The sequence below is a fragment of the Dipodomys ordii genome, unplaced genomic scaffold (genome assembly GCF_000151885.1).
Source record: "Dipodomys ordii isolate 6190 unplaced genomic scaffold, Dord_2.0 Scaffold13, whole genome shotgun sequence".
Classification (NCBI taxonomy): Eukaryota; Metazoa; Chordata; class Mammalia; order Rodentia; family Heteromyidae; genus Dipodomys; species Dipodomys ordii.
Window position 1 is genome coordinate 9,354,554 of NW_012267229.1, and position 17,497 is coordinate 9,372,050.

A 17,497-nucleotide genomic window follows, 5' to 3' on the forward strand; every position below is an offset into this window, starting at 1 on the left:
GTTACAATTACATGGGCAGGATAATGCGTACATTTCTTACCAAGCATTGCAGCCTCCTCCTTTGTTTACCCTTCACATCCCTTCCCAGCCTCCCCCCCCCCAATCCCAATCCTTCTCCTTCCCCCCTTCCCACTCCCCAGAGCGCTAGCCTTGAGCTGAAGAGTTGAGGGACACCGCTCAGGCCCAAAGTTCAAGCCCCATGACTGACCAAAAAAAGGGGGAGGGGGCGGAGGAAATCTATCTGAAATCCATCTTTTAGGAATGTGCGGCTTTCTGATTCAAATACTTGCCATTTTACTGGTACAAAAGCCCAGCACAAAAGTCAATCTTATATCCTAAGCCAAGAATTTAGAAAGAATCTGTCCATCTTCCAACACTCTATTTGGCCATTAACACATCTGACATTAAACATCTGTTTACTAAAAGAACGAGCATAAACTATTATCAAAAACAGCCTCCAGAAATACCAATCACAACCACACAGTTCTATGCTCCTCCTGTCATCCAGAATAACAGGAAAGAACAAAATTTCGAAGTCCTGCTGGGATCCAATAGGTCCTCTACCATCAGCACCCTAGTCAGGCATCTCTGTACAGAATTAGGAAAAATGAATTTTCAGCTTTATTAGAAAAGGAAGCTTTTCTTCAGCTTCCTCTTTTTTAGAACTAGATTTTCCCTAATTAGGTAGTATGTCAACTACTGCCAAAAGACCTAGTAAGATGTAAAAAAGAAAGCTACCTGCAGTCTCAAAACTAGGTTCATGCATGCCACCTAGACCTCCGCCAGGAAGGGGACCCAGGAGCAGCTACTGGGTTCTTTATGTACAAGCCCCTAATCTTAAATGGCCACAATGGCCACCCAGCATCTGCTTCAGAGTCACCCAAAGATTGGAAGAAAAAAAAGTGGAAGCTGGGTGCCAGTGGCTCACTCCTGTAATCCTAGCTACTCAGGAGGCTGAGATATGAGGATCGTGGTTCAAAGCCAGCCTGGGCAGGAAAGTCCGCGAGACTCTTATCTCCAATAAACCACTCGAAAACTGGAAGTGGCGCTGTGGCGCTCGCCTGGGTGGAGATGAAAGTGATGTCCTTAATGTCTCACCTACCCTGTCCCTATAGAAAGGAAAGTACTCTAGGGCATTTGACTGTGTTGGAATAGTACATTGTCACTCGTGTGGTATTTCTGGTTCAGGAGCAACAGTCATAGAAACAAATACCAATCAAATAGTTTCTAATATTTCTCCCTTAAGAACATGGAATTAACACTGTTCTCTATCCCAAACTTTTAAATTTGTTGCAGAAGGAATTGTGAAAGCACCAATGCAGAATGGGCTTTCCCCTGAGAGGGAAATACTGGTGGGTTTGAACTCAGGGACTCATGCTTACTAGGCAGGCACTCTACCACTTGAGCCACTTCTTTGGTGGAGATAAGAATCTCATGGATTTGTCTGCCTATCTAGGCTGGCTTCAAATCACAATCCTCAGATCTCAGCCTCCTGAGTAGCATTTATTCATTTTTGTTCTGTCTTCTTGTGTATTTACCTGGGATATGTATCTGCTGCATGCTTTATCAATGTATCATCTTAACTTCATCTAAATCATTGATGATCGGGGTGAATAGGAAACAACTGGGGAACTGAGGAGTGGAGCTGTGGCTCAAGTGTTAGAATGCTAGCCTTGAGCAAAAAAGTTCAGGGAGAGCATCCTGAAATCAAGCTCCAGAATAGGCACAAATATATGTGGGTATGTGTTCATGCATACACACACACACACAAGTATATACACATGTATCTGTATACACAGAAATACCTACTACATAATGCATATATATGGGTCTGGTACTGAGGGAAAAGTTAAGGTTAAATATAAATGTTGATGCCATTGATATAAGATTACTCATTAAAACTAAGATGCTGGGCTGGGAGGATGGCTCAGTAGCAGAATGCTTACCTTGCATGCATGAGGCCCTGGGTTCCACTCCTCAGCACCACATAAGCAGAAAAAATCAGAAGTGGCGCTGCAACTTAAATGTTAGAGTGCTACCCTTGAGCTCAAGAGCTGAGGGACAGTGCACAGGCCCAGAGTTCAGGCCCCACGACCAACCGAACAAAAAAAAAAACAAAACAAGAAGCTGGAAATGTTAGACATCTTCATTGTTAAGAATTAACTTTTGTTTGTAGAGAAAACCTCAACTGACCTGCAGAGAATACAGTTTGAAAACCACTGCATGAGCACAGATGGGATGAGAATGCCTGTAATCCCAGCTATGTACTTGGAAATATCAGATAGGAGGATTCCAAGTTCAAGGCCAGCCTGGGTAACAGAGCAAAACCTTCTTCTCAAAAGAGAAAACAAAAACAAAGAAAAGCCCTATATGACGCCACCATAAATTTCTGGTAATCAGTCATTACCACTCCTGAATGCATGAGATAGAGGATCATCGGAGTATTAAATTCCTATCATGCCCTCTCCCCACCACCACAACATCCATCCACCTGCTCAGAAATTTGGCTGGGGGGGCTGGGAAGGTGGCTCAGTGGTAGAGCGCTTGCCTTGCATGCCTAAAGCCCTGGGTTCGATTCCTCAGCACCACATAAACAAAAAAAAAGCCGGAAGTGCTGCTGTGGCTCAAGTGGTAGAGCACTAGCCTTGAGCTGAAGAGCTGAGGGACAGCGCCCACGCTCAGAGTTCAGGCCCCACGACCGGACCCCCCAAAAAAAAAAGAAATTTGGCTGGGTTTTCATTCTGCTATGAAAACAAAGCATTTGCACACTCTACCTACATTTCACTAGCTTAATTGTTAATAGTCTTAGAGCCTGAAAATACTTGAGTCAATGTCCTGGAGACTAGTTAAATATAAAATTATGCAAATTATATTATAACCAGAAACAACTGAAAAATTCTAGTGAAATGGTCCAGGTTCTTTTTCCATATAATAATGATAACAGTAATAATAATACCCTATAGGGTAGATAGATCTTATTACTGATAATAAGATCTTACTTTGTTTTGTTTTAGGTTTTTATTTGTTTGGGGTTTTTTTGTTGGTCATGGGGCTTGAACTCTGGGCCTGGGCACTGTCCCTAAGCTCTTCAGCTCCAGGTTAATGCTCTACCACTTGAGCCACAGCACCATTTCTGGCTTTTTCTGTATGTGGTGCTGAGGAATCGAACCCAGTGTCTTATGCATGTGAGGCAAACACTCTACCATTGAGCCACCTTCCCAGCCCGACAATACCACTTTCTATTTCCTGGTGGTTAATTGGAGATAAAATTCTCACAGACTTTTCTGCAGATCTCAGCCTCCTAAGTAGCTAGGATTACAGGCTTGAGTCACCAGCACCTGTATACATTTTGTTGTTAGTGGTAGTGGTCATGAGACTTGAACTCAGGGCCTGAGTGCTGTCCCTGTTTTTTTTTTCCCCTCAAGTCCAGCATTCTACCACTTTGAGCCACAGCATCACTTCCTTTTTATCTTTTTTGTTGTTGTTGTAGCAATGAAGTTTGAACTTAGAGCCTTGGGCTTGCTAGCCAGGTGCTCTATCCTGAACCATACTGCCAGACCAGTAATAAACTCTTTAAGAGAAGTGATACAGTTGGTTCAGTCCAAGTGTCTGGTCCTGTCCCTCATCTTGTCTGAAGTCCTGTCCTGCTATGGATCCCAAAATTCCTGTGTTGAAATCCTAACCCCAAAGTGTTATTATGAGGTAGGGTTATGGAAGATGACTAGGACCCTTGTAAGAGGGATTTGAGAGACTCTTCTTCTACTATGAGAAGCTATCTGTAAACCAGGTCCTCTCCAGACACCTACTCTGCTGATGCCTTGATCTTAGACTTCCAGCTTCCAGAAATGAGAAATAAATCTCCATTGTTTTGTTGTTGTTGTTGTGCTGGTTCTGGGGCTTGAACTCAGGGACTAGCAGTTTCCTTAACTTTTTTTTTTGTCAGTCATGGGGCTTGAACTCTGGACCTAAGCACTGTACTTCAGCTCTTCAGCTCAAGGCAAGCACTCTACCACTTGAGCCACAGAACCACTTTGGGTTTTCGGGTGGTTAATTGGAGAAAAGAGTCTGGTGGACTTTCCTGCCACTTTCCTGAACTGTGGTCCTCAGATCTGAGCCTCCTCAGTAGTTAGGATAACAGGCATGAGCCACCGGTGCCTGGCTCCTGACTTCTTTTTGCTCAAGGCTAGGGATCTGCCACTTGAGCCACAGCTCCACTTTTGGCTTTTTTTAAGGAGCTTTAGTGGAGATAAGAATCTCACAGGCTGGGAATGTGGCTTAGTGGTAGAGTACTTGCCTAACATGCATGAAGCCCTGAGTTCAGTTCCTCAGTACTACATAAACAGAAAAGGCCAGAAGTGGGGCTGTGGCTCAAGTGGTAGAGTACTAGACTTGAGCAAAAGAAGCTCTAGGACAAGTGCCCAGACACTGAGTTCAAGCCTCAGGACTGGCAAAAACAAAAACAAAACAAAAAGAAACTCTCACAGACTCTCCTCCTGGACTGGCTTTGAGCTGTGATCTTCCTGAGTAGCTGGGATTACGGGCATAAGCCATCAGTGTCCTGCAAATTTCTATTGTTTCAAAGCACTCAAATTGTGATAATGTTTGAGCAGTCCCAGAAGGCTAGTACACCATCTTCACATCCACTTTATCTCTTCTGATGAAGTTCCCACAGATGCTATCTGTACCTCCAGAGAGCACTTTCTCTGTACCTTCAGAGAGCATTTTCAATAACTGCAATTTCAACACTATCCCAAGTAGGAACTGCCTATTCATCTTTGTTTACCTTGAGAGCTCAGTAAGTTGTTTTGTTTTGTTTTGTTCATAAGGCCTGAACTCTGGGCCTAGGCACTGTCTCTGAGCTCTTCAGCTCAAGGCTAGCGCTCTACCACTTGAGCCGCTTCCAGTTTTCTGGTGGTTAATTGGAAATAAGAGTCTCGGGGCTGGAAAGGTGGTTCAGTGGTAGAGTGCTTGCCTTGCATGCCTGAGGCCCTGGGTTCGATTCCTCAGCACCACATAAGCAGAAAAAGCCAGAAGTGGAGCTGTGGCTCAAGTGGTAGAGTGCTAGCCTTGAGCTGACGAGCTGAGGGACAGCGCCCAGGCCCAGAGTTCAGGCCCCAGGACTGACAAAAAAAAAAAGAGTCTCATGGATTTTCCAGCCTGGGCTGGCTTTGAACCGTGATCCTCAGATCTCAGCCTCCTGAGTAGCTAGGATTACAGGTGTGACTAGGATTACAGGTGTGAGCCACCAGCAGCCAACTTCTTTTCCTTTTTGTTTTAATAAATCAAATTCATTAACATCTTTCTGCAAGGCCTAGAACATTGGTTTGCCAGCATTTGTGTGCAAAAAGCAACTAATGTTCACTCTCCTAGATGATAAGGTTTGGGAGGAGGGAGCAGCACATGAGGCGCCACAGAATCCAGGGTAGTAATGAGCTGTATTTCCCAACACTAATGTATCCCCGGGAATAATGAATAAGTAGGTAAAATGAAGCCTTTTGGAGTTTGATCTTGCCTTAGAGAATGCTCAGGTTTTTACATTGCCACTTATTTCCTTTGAATAATGGGAGATACTACAGAAACATCTGTCTGAATCTGAGCCAACTGTTAGCTTCTGAGCCCTTTCAGACGTTAACTCCTACCTTCATATTGAAAAACACCAAGCCAAGCACGGTGGTGAGCACCTACAATCCCACCTACTGTGGGAAGATCATTTGAATACATGTGTTCATGACCCTACTAAGCAATATCATGAGGCCAAGTCAAAAAAAAAAAGAAGCATCCGTTTCATTCTTTGTAACATCTCTAGAGCCTGACACTATTATGTATTTGCCCATCTCCCTATCAGATCATGAACTCCATGTAGATGAGACTTGGTTTATTCATTGCCATATCCCCATGGCTGATAACTGCCTTAAGAATCCTTCCAAATTGCCTCTCCTCCAAAGAATTCTATCAGGAGTGAAAAATCCAGAAGGCCAAGGCTCTTCAAGCTAAGCCTGAGCTAAACATTAAAAGTCAGCAAACATTTCAAAGCCTGAAACAGTCTCTTGTCTCAGAGTAGAAATTCCTGGGAGCATGGGCTGTGGGACATCAGGCCCAGCCATTTACATCACATCTGCTCTAGGAGGTTCTGGCAGGAGTACTGATGTCCCAACCAGAAGAGCTTAAGGATGCAGAATAGATCGGCACTTAGGCCCAAATTTGGAGAGCAGAAATCTCTCCGCAGGCAAAGCCTACAGGCATGGGAAGGCAAATCAGCATACTACTTTGTTTTATTACAAATGTGGGGAGTTGTATACATGTGTCACTTGTCACATCTGATTCTATCTATGCCCTGCAAAGTTTCATGGAGTCCAGCAGATGAAGGCATGGAAGTTTCCAAGCCATACAACACAGCAGAATACTGTTATCTCAGTCATATTCACAAAAACAGAAAACAGAAATATTCTCGATTTTTAAGAATGGCAAGGTCAAGGTCACTAAATCTACATTACTTAATGAATACCGATCTTGTACATGCATTAAGGGGGACTGTAAACAAAATAATCTAAACTCTTTCAGATGCAAAAACACTAAAACTACAAATTGAGAAAATTTTAACAGGAAAAAGATGGGTAAGTCCTTATCTAATGAAAGTCCTTATAAGAGAGTGCTGTCTGTGGAACAAATTCTCCATCAGAAGTTCTCAAAATAGTCACTCCCCTGGCAGCACATTTTCTACAGACCACTAGGTGCAAATTAAAATTTCTCTATTCAGAGAATTCTGTGGAACAGAAAGGAGATAAAATGGCAATTGTTCAAGAGAAAGCTGGGTGTTTGGCTGACATCCCTGTAAGATAACAAAGCTCACATGACTCTTGTTCTCCCAAAATGACAGGAGAGGACAGATATCAACCCACCAAATTGTAGGGAGAAATCTACCCAAAGTAGCTAAATGATCAGCAATGAAGAAGGCTCATGGACACCCCCAGCTACCCTCACACTCTACATACCATAGGATGCTTATCGACCTACAGGTGAACAACTAGAGGAGAGTCATGATCTATGCCTTCAGAGCTGAGTCTATGGAACAAAAATCAGACACTATCGGAACTCTGGCCAGTCAGCTGAGACACACCTATTTCTCAACCATATCCTTTGATTATTTTTCCACCAAAAGCCTCTAACTTTAAAGGCCATCCTCTGAGCTGTATTTACAAATAACTGACTGCTTTCCCAGGGAGAACAGCCTCCGTAAGCTGTTAAGCAAACCATGGCATCAGCACCAGGTCTTCAGGCAGTACACCTGGGTTTTCATCCCAACCCTAAGGTACCTCACACCTTCAGCAAGTAACTGTTGGAACATCTAGGAAATACACACTTGTGCTGGGAAGCCAGAAAGAGAACTACCTGCAGAATAATTTGTATCCTAGGAGATCTTGTTAAAGCAGAGCTGCTTGTAGTTCTGGCCTCAGAGGATTCCCACATAATTTCTTAAAAATTCAAGATTATCACTTCAGATAGACGTTACAACTGTTTTATTGAGAGGCTAAAAAGATTAAAAAAAAAAAAAAGCTTAGGCAATGAGAAACATAGAGCTGAGGGCTTGGTGTTTCTCTCTTTTATAAAGGTGAGGATGGGCTTATGGAGGAGGCACTGAGATGAAGCCACTGCATACTTATCTTCTGTGTACCAACACTTACATAATTCTAAGGCCTGCTGCTCTTCTGGGCTCTACAGAGGAACAGTCAGTGGGCTATTCCTAAGCCATCTCCAAACCTGCACACAGTGTACCCCTCTTCCTATTCAGCCCCACTGCCTGATCTCATCTCTCTAGGTGCTTATTTTCTCCGAGCTTTTCTTCTTTATTGCCTCTCATCTAATCTCCTATCAGGGTTTGTTTGGAAATATTGTTTGGGTTGTTCGTTTTTTTTTTTTTTTTTAGGAAAAGTATTGTTTTGGTTTCTCGTTCTGCATTGCTTTGGGTTTTTTTGTTGTTTTGTTTTGTTTTTCAGACAGGTCATCACAATGTAGTATAAGCTGGATTCAAACTAGAGATCCTCCTGCTTCAACCTCCCAAGTCTTCAGAGATTGCTAGTTATCCCCCAATATTCATTCTTCTACTGTAATAGGTTAGTTACGCTTATGACCACCCAGAAGGAACGCTTTCCAACTTCCCTTGAAGCTAAGCACAGGACACATGGCTGAGTTTTAGCAAACAGAATGTACGCAGAAATAGTGTTTTGTTTTAAGCAAAATGTTTTGATTACTAGGAGTGCTAGGAATAAAACCTAGCACCTCACCCGTGGTAGGCAAATAGTCTACTAGTAAGCCATGTTCCCAGCCCTCAAACAAGTGCATTTCTACGAAGTGTCTCACAAGAGAAGAGCAGTCCTCTTCCTTCTCCATCCCTAATACCTGCTTACTGAAATATGGATGTGTAGAAGCCATATACTCAGAATGGGAAAACAAAGACAGAGAAACCTGCATCTTTCACATTTGAAACTGTTAGAATATCAACCTCCAGACATCTTTTACAAGAGAAAAACACACTGTCTTGTTTATGATCTTTAGCTTTTAATCAGCTGCATATAAAGAAGGAATGGACTCCTGTTTGGCATGGAAGCCTGAGATTTTGTTGCAATATTTAATGAAACAGATTATAAACACATCGCACTAGTTTTTTTATAGAGGAATCAAGGCTTGAAAGTACAAATAAGAGCTTAGCAAAATCCATAAAACAGCAAATACATATATAAGAGTTTACTAGGAAGTGGCGCTGTAGCTCAAGTGGTAGAGCGCTCGCCTTGAGCTGAAGAGCTGAGGGACAGCGCCCAGGCCCAGAGTTCAAGCCCCACGCGACCAAAAAAAAAAAAAAAAAAAAAAAAAAAGAGTTTACTGTTCAAAACATTTAGATTCATCAACTTCCAAAATGACAGCCTCTTCCATAGAATAAATCCCAAGTTGCTGTGGGAAGCACACATAATGGGATTAAACTATGTCTTCTACTTATTCTTCTTGACACTTCCATGGCATATGACATGAATCTTTTCCTCATTCTCAAAACACTCTAGGCTTTGGCAGCACACTACTTACTCTTCCTGACTCCTTCCCTGGTCTCCTACCTTGACCTGGACTCCTTTTCCTCCTCACTCACCCACTACCAAACACAAGCACTACCCAGCGTGCATTTTTAGCTCCTGTCTTGAGGCCACAAGCCAAAGCCTAGAATTCACATGTGCCACTCACTGATCAAGAGGAACCATTTCTACCCTTCACCACCTCACAAATCAAGAAAAAAAAAAAATAGTAACAGTGTTGAAACTGCCTGCTCCTGTGTTGTAACATCAGCTTGCTCTCCCTAAACTCAAAATCTCCTGTTGAAAAAAAGGCAGATAGGACCTCAATATCCCATGGAAGTAGGTGTCAATGAGTAAGTAAGGAATGAAACTATGGTCTTTTTTTTTTAATTGGTTGTAGGGCTTGAACTCTGGGCCTGGGCTCTGGCCCTGAGCTCTTCAGCTCAAGGCTAGCACTCTACCACTTGAGACACAGCACTTCTGGTTTCTGAGTGGTTTACTGGAAATGAGAGTCTCATGGACTTTCCTGTCCCGGCTGGCTTTGAACTGCGATCCTCAGATCACAGCCACCTGAGTAGCTAGGATTACAGGTGTGAGCCAGAGGTGCATGGCTGAAATTGTGGTCTTTTTTTTTTTAATTCTTGTCTTATTTTTATTTAGTTAATTATTGGGCTTGAACTCAAGGTCCCAAGTTCCAAACCTAGTAACACTAAAGATAAAGAGGGAGTAAGAGAGGGGAGGGGAATTTGCACGGACTGAGGGAGCTAGGAGTGTTTGCTGACCACTGAAACCACAGGACAGTGAGTATACAGCTCAGAGAGCCACCCACTGAGAAGGATGTCCAGTATCCATGATAGTTGTCCCCTAAATGTCAGGGATCCAAGAATTGTGAGTGTTCAGGTCCCAGAGGCTCTTTTAAAAACTCAGCAGATGGGGCTGGGAGGGTGGCTCAGTGGTAGAGTGCTTGCCTTGCATGCACGATTCCCTAGCACCACATAAGCAAAAAGAAAAAAAGCCGGAAGTGGTACTGTGGCTCAAGTAGTAGAGTACTAGCCTTGAGCTGAAGAGCTGAGGGACAGCGCCCAGGCCCAGAGTTCAGGCCCCATGACCGGACCCAAAAAACAAAAAAAAACAAAAACAAAAAAACTCAGCAGAGCCTGTGTCTCACGCCTGTAATCCTAGCTACACAGGAGACTGAGGTTTGAGGATCACAGTTCAAAGCCAGCTAGGGCAGTAAGGCCCATGAAACTCTTATCTCCAATTAACCACCAGAAAATTGGAAGTGGAGCTGTGGCCTACAGTGGTAGAGCACTAGCCTTGAGCAAAAGAGCTCAAAACACTTGAGTTCAAGTCCCATAATTGAACAAAAATTTTTAAATATAATAAAAAAAAACACTCAGCAAAGTCTCCAGAGAAACCCCAAATATGAGGGGACCCTAATTCAAAGGAGCTGATGCCATAGACAGCAGGAAGAAAGGACTTCTGATCTTGACGGGTAGGTCCTTCACAGACAACAGCACTCCAGAGCACCAGGGCCTGGCATGGGGGATGCCTCTGATGAGAAGCAGACAGGAGGAAGGAGGCCTCAGAGGGTGCCCTTTCCTCCCTTCAAATGCCACACCAGCCACTGCCTGGTTAACATACTGAAGTTCAACTTTCTTTAGAAGGCCATGCAATTTTGCAGGCCCATGCCACCCCTATTGTTGGGCAAACAATCTAAGGACAAAGATCAGTGATTGGCACAGAGAGCTGGCCAACAGGGATAATGTGGGAGCACCTCACTAGCTCCCCTAACCAAACAGCCACCATGTGACAAGACTTGGAAGGCAGAGACTCTGCTCAATGCCAGGAACAAATCAGTATTCGTTCAACAAGACCCTGACAAAATTAACAGTTGAGAGTTAGTGTCTGTCCCTTTTCCAAACCAGAAGAATGGTTGGCTGTACTTAATCACTCACATAGCCTCCAGGACCAGTCAAGACCTGAAAGTTGTCATACCACATGTAAGCTGCCAAGCTGTGTGGATGATTTTTATACTCCATTTATGTGATTCTAAAAATGATTCCAAAGGGTGAAAATTGTGATATTAACCAAAACTGTTTCCAATGGTTAAAAGAATTGTTATTTGCACAGTGAAAATTTTTACAAGATTCATTTTAAAAGAATTCTTTGCCAAAACCGGGGCCAGTGGCTCATGCCTGTAATCCTAGCTACTCAGGAGGCTGAGATCTGAGGATCAAGGTTCAAAGCCAGCCAGCGCAAGAAAGTCCATGAAACTCTTATCTCCAATAAACCACCAGAAAAAAGGAAGTGGCGCTGTAGCTCAAGTGGTAGAGTGCTGAGGGACAGAGCTCAGGCCCAGAGTTCAAGCCCCACAACAGACCAAAAAAAAAGAAAAAGAAAAAAAAATTCTTCGCCAAGCAGTGGTGGCTCACACCTATAATCCTACCTACTCAAGAGGCTGAAATCTGAAGATCGTGGTTCAAAGCCAGCCAGGGCAGAAAAGTCCCCTTGAGACTCTTAGCTGCAATTAATCATTCAAAAACAGGAAGTGGAGCTGTGGCTCAAAGAGCAATAGCCTTGAGCAAAAGAGCTCAGAGACAGCATACTGGCCCTGAGTTCAAGCCCCACAACCAGCAAAAAAAAAAAAAAAATTTTCTCAGCTGGGTGTTATAAGGACCACTTGTAATCCCAGCACTTGAGAAGTGGAGACAGAAAGATCATTAGTTCAAGGCCAGCATGTGCTATATGGCCAGACCCTGTCTCCAAAACAAAAAAGTCTAAGAGTACAGTTCAGTGGTAGAACACAAGTTTAACCATGGGTTTGATCCTCATCATGGCAGAAACAAAAAACCAATGAAGAAACAAACAGAAAGAAATCTTGGAAAATCAGAGCACCAATGGCTCACACCTATAATGCTAGCTACTTAGGAGGCTGATATCTGAGGATCGCAGTTCAAAGCCAGGCCGGGCAGGAAAGTCCGTGAGACTCTTATCTCCAATAAACCACTAGAAAACCAGAAGTAGCACTGTGGCTCATGGTAGAGCGCTCGCCTTGAGCTGAAGAGCTGAGGGACAGCGTTCAGGCCCAGAGTTCAAGCCTCACGACCAACAAAAAGAAAGAAAGAAAGAAAGAAAGAAAGAGAGAGAGAGAGAGAGGGGAGGGAGGGAAGGAAATCATGGAAAATTAAAAATCTTCAAGAGCACTGACAAGTGGCCTTGCTCAGAGCCACATACTGTGTACAGGTGGCTGGAGTAAGAGAAGGTTCTGAAGTATGGAGAATGACCAACAGGTGCTAGAAGAAATGACTCTAGATCACTGTCAGGCCCTCTCATAGCTTAGCATGTTCTTTCCCTAGGCAACACTCTTTAGTAAAGGCAGTAAATGATTAGCCCCTACCCTTTTTACATGAGAGGACACTCCTTTGGGACAGGTATAATTATATTAGGCAGCAAGATCCCCAAAACTTCCCAGGCTATAAAAGTTCACCTAAGACAACAGCCGGCACTCCTCCTTTGTAAGAAGGGGTCTTGCTGTCCCTTTGCTGGTAATAAACCTTTTCTTTGTTCTTTGTACCTGAATGTCTGTGTGGTTTTCTGGCAAAATCCAGTTTACTTTGACTTTCACCCAAAGGGCATGTCTTCCAGGCAGCTGCTCAGCTACTGGGAACCACATCTTGTTCTCTCCCATCTTATGCTCTCCTGGGAGTTCCATTCAAGGATGCCCCTGTGACCACTCCCCTAAGGAAAGGGTTCAAATCACCAGCCAGACCAAAAAGACTTTTTCCACTGATTCAACATACTTACTGAAACTGTTTTTATATTCAATATTCTAAAAGACGTATTTTGCAATTTTTCTGATTCATACCTACATAAGAAAAACAGGTAATATTTTGGCTTTTTTATTTCAAAATTAATCAATGCAGAGGGTTTTGGGGTTTTTTTTTTCTTTATTTGCACTGGTGATGCTGGTGGTGTTTACTGGTTTTGGTAAGTGATCTGCTGCATCTCCAGTGCAATGCAGAGGCTTTTAAAATCTATGAATTCTATATACTTGAAGGCAGTATTATATAACATGAGAGAAAAAAAGAGACAAAATTAGAAGCATATCATACTTTTAACCTATCTGCACCTAAACAGCTATGTAAGCTTGAGCAAGAAAGTTAAACTCAGAGACTGGAAGGTGGCTCAGTGGTAGAGCGCTTGCCTTGCATGCCTGAGGCCCTGGGTTCGATTCCTCAGCACCACATAAGCAAAAAAGAAAAAAAAAAGCCGGAAGTGGTGCTGTGGCTCAAGTGGTAGAGCGCTAGCCTTGAACTGAAGAGCTGAGGGACAGCGCCCAGGCCCAGAGTTCAGGCCCCACGACCGGACCCAAAAAAAAGAAAAAAGTTAAACTCAGCTGAGCACTGGTGGCTCATGCCTGGACGAGCTACTCGGGAGGCTGAGATGTGCGGATTGCGGTTTGAAGCCACCCCAGGCAGGAAAGTCCATAGGACTCATATCCAATACTACCTGACAAAAAGCTGGAAGAAAAGCCATAGCTCAAGTAGTAGAGTATGAGCCTTGAGCAAAATTACTCAGACAGAGCTCAGGCCCTGAGTTCAAGCCTATAACCAGCATATAAAACAAAGAAAAAGAAATAAAGTTAAGTTCTCTGGGCTGTTGTTTATTCTTCTATAAAAATAATAACCTCTTAGGTTCCTTCTAGTCAGCATTTAACAGGGGCAATTTAACCGTGTGTGTGTGTGTGTGTGTGTGTGTGTGTGTGTGAATTCAGGACCTGGGTGCTGTCAGGACCTTTAACCGTGTGTGTGTGTGTGTGTGTGTGTGTGTGTGTTTGAATTCAGGACCTTTAACCGTGTGTGTGTGTGTGTGTGTGTGTGTGTGTGTGTGTGTGTGTGTGTGTGAATTCAGGACCTGGGTGCTGTCGTGTGTGTGTGTGTGTGTGTGTGTGTGTGTGAATTCAGGACCTGGGTGCTGTCATGTGTGTGTGTATGTGTGTGTGTGTGTGAATTCAGGACCTGGGTGCTGTCCCTGAGCTTTTGTCCAAGGCTTGCACTCTATCACTTAAGAGCCTCAGTGTCAACATCCAGTTTTGTGGTGGTTAATTGGAGATAGAGTCTCAAGGACTTCCAGGCCCAGGCTGGCATTTAGCTGTGATCCACAGATCTCAGCCTCCAGAGTAGCTAGGATTACAGTCAAGAGCCACCAATACCCAGGTATAATTCTTATCATCTCAGTAGCTCTCTCTCAAAATCTACCAGAAAGCCATTTTAATTATTTACCAGTTTGAGGGGTTTTTTTGGGGGGTGTCCGGTCGTGGGGCCTAAACTTTGTGCCTGGGCACCGTCCCTCAGCTCTTCAGCTCAAGGTTAGCACTCTACCGCTTGAGCCATAGTGCCACTTCCGGCTTTTTTCTTTTTGCTTATGTGGTGCTGAGGAATTGAACCCAGGGCCTCATGCATGCAAGGCAAACACTATACCACTGAGCCACCTTCCCAGACTATTTACCAGTCTTAAAGTGTACTACAGTTAGTGCTACATAAGAAGGTAATTGCAAAAGGCAATGCCCAATCATCCTTTGAACAATTAAGGCCTGTCATCTGAATACCAAAAAATTCATCAAGAAAATGAACTGAAGACATCACAGAAAGCCAAGCACTTTCTATAAAACTTTCCTTAAAAGGTAACGAATATGAAATTACTCCCAACAGTTACAACTTGACCACTGAATCATCATCTTCCTACAAAAATCTATCTCAAGCCAGGTGCTGGTGGCTCATGCCTGTAATCCTAGCTACTCAGGAGACTGAGATCTGAGGATCTCAGTTCAAAGCCAGCAGAGGCAGGAAAGACCATGAGACCACCAGAAAACCGGAAGTGATGCTGTAGCTCAAGTGGTACAGTGTTGGCCTTGAGCTGAAGAGCTGAGGTACAGCGCCCAGGCCGAGAGTTTAAGCCCCATGACCGATTAAAAAAAAAATCTATTTCAACCAGCAGCACCAATCACTGACGTGGTATTACAATGTAATATACGCTGCCTTAGGTGTATAATGTGCATAGAATCCACTCAAATGCCCTATGAAGCACATTTATATTTTCTCAGTTTATAACTTATATTTACATTTATATTTATTTATATATTTTTGGGGGCAGGGGGTAGGTCGTAGGGCTTGACCTCTGAGTCTGGGCACTGTCCGGGCTTTTCAGCTCAAGGCTAGCATTCTACCACTTGAACCACAATGCCACTTCCAGTTTTCTGGTGGTTAATTAGAGATAAGAGTCTCATAGACTTTCCTACAGGGGCTGGCTTTGAACTGCGATCCTCAGATCTTAGCCTCCTAAGTAGATAGGATTACAACATGAGACACCAGTGCCCAGCATATATTTATATTTACTTATTTACATTATATATATATATATATATATATTTGCATCTCAGTTAACATTTATATTTCCCAGTTTAGAAGTCCCTAAACTTATACAAATGATCTGCTCAAGGCTATACAGCTAGTATGAGGCAGGGCCCAGAACTAAAAAGGACCTTATAAACACTTAAGTTCCTGATCTTAATCAGTGTCTTCAGTCAAAATTTTAAATTTTTCTACTTGGGTGTCATCATACATACTTGTATAGCTTTCAGGAAGTGGTAGGTAAGTTTTTAGTTTTTTAGTGCAATCTGCGCTACACAGCGAGACTGTCTCAAAAAAATAAGCAAATTTTCCTATGATGTCATTTACTCTCTCTCCATACTGGTTTCATCAATTCACTATAGAAGCCTTCAAAGATATAAACCTCTAATATTCTATTTTGTGTGTGTGTGTGTGTGATTTTCAGCTTTTCTTGCCTAGTCAGGCTTTGAACCCCAATCCTCAGATTTCAAAGTAGCTAAGATTATAGGCATTAACCATTGGCACTCAGCTGAAGCTGTAATATTAATAGTACCTCAGCACCTAACCTGCTATTTAACTTCATGGCAAAAGAAAAATCTAAAATACCCATCAAATTAAATTTTAATGATATGGAGGATCTATTTTGTTGCTGGTGTATTTTTAGTTGGGTTTTTTTTGGGGGGGGCAGTTTTGTAGTGCTGGGGGTGGAACATAGGGCTTCATTAATGACAATTCACTGTTTTACCTCTAAGCTATAACACCCCCCTCCACCAATCTTTTGGTCCAGATTCTTCCTTTTGTTTCCTAAATGTCACTGGAAAAACATGGCTAAGCAAGAAGACAATCCCTCCTAAAGCTTAAATTCCAAGTTTCTTAGCTTGGCAACTCTGCTGCGTCTGTTGGGACTTTAAAATTATAAGCACAGATCCCAGAAGAGAACATTTCCTTTATTAGCAACTGGCTTTAAAAATTCCTTCCTTCCTAAGATGCTAAATATAACAAAAATAGCTCTTCACTTTTCATAAGTAAATACATTTTTCAGATTATTTTGATGTTAGTGACTGTCTATGAACAAAGCAGGTTTGTCACATCAGTCAAGTAACTGTTAACACTTTGAGTAATCTTTCAAATTTGTCCTAGCACTTTTAAAGAATTGACCTGAAGCCACGCGCCAGTGGCTCACGTCTGTAATCCTACCTACTCAGGGGGCTAAGATCTCAGAATCATGGCTCAAAGCCAGCCTGGGTAGGAAAGTCCATGAGACAATCATCTCCAATTAACCACCAGAAAACGGGAAGTGGCACTGTGGCTGAAGTGGTAGAACACTCACCTTAAGCTGAAGAGCTGAGGGACAGTGCCCAGGCCCAGAGTTCAAGGCCCATGACCAAAAAAGGAACTGACCTGAGAATTTTCTCTGGATTCTTCTACTATGAAGTAAGCTAATTCTCATTTCACAATTTATTTCCCTAAGAAGTCATAACAATTCAATGGAACTGCTATTTCTAATGTTTTTAGATAGTAACACAAAGATATTGACAAAGCTAGAATCGTGGGGATAGATTTTTCTCCAAAGCAGGAAACATAAGTCTGATTTCTTTTTAAAATTATGCATGAGTAAGTTCATCAAAGGCAAATAATGTATTTCACAATTTTTTTAATGTACCCTTACTAAAAATCACATATGTGACAATTTAGATACACTAAATAAGGGAGTAAAGGACTGACTGCCTTGTTTTGAGTGTAATGGCCCACAAGAGACTAACAAAATGGATAGTTGCTATATTTTAGGAACAGCCTGCACCTAGCAGAACTCACAAACAGGCATCCTTTGGTTGCATAGGTGGTTTAAGTGCAGATGTATTAAGGCACCTTTGGCTGGACAGCTCCCCATGTCCTCCCTACCTAAAACACGGATAGCAAAGTAAGAATCTGTCTGCTTTAAGAGAAGTGAGAGGGCTGGGAAGGTGGCTCAGTGGTAAAGCGCTTGCATTGCATGCATGAGGCCCTGGGTTCGATTCCTCAGCACCACATAAGCAAAAAAGAAAA

At 42.9% G+C, this 17,497-nt stretch overlaps 1 protein-coding gene across 2 annotated transcripts in view; it reads right to left on the reverse strand.

Annotated features, from left to right (window-relative positions):
• Positions 1 to 17,497, reverse strand: part of Cds2 (CDP-diacylglycerol synthase (phosphatidate cytidylyltransferase) 2) — a 43,657-nt gene that overhangs the window by 21,521 nt on the left and 4,639 nt on the right. Inside the window, exon 1 of one of the 2 annotated variants that reach the window (XM_013010998.1) lies at positions 12,637 to 12,773. The exons of the other annotated variant lie outside the window; for it this stretch is intronic. Coding sequence (XP_012866452.1) covers positions 12,637 to 12,750 — 114 coding nt within the window. The 5' untranslated portion in view covers positions 12,751 to 12,773. Of the gene's footprint in view, positions 1 to 12,636; positions 12,774 to 17,497 lie in introns of those variants that run through there. 2 annotated transcript variants of the gene reach the window in all.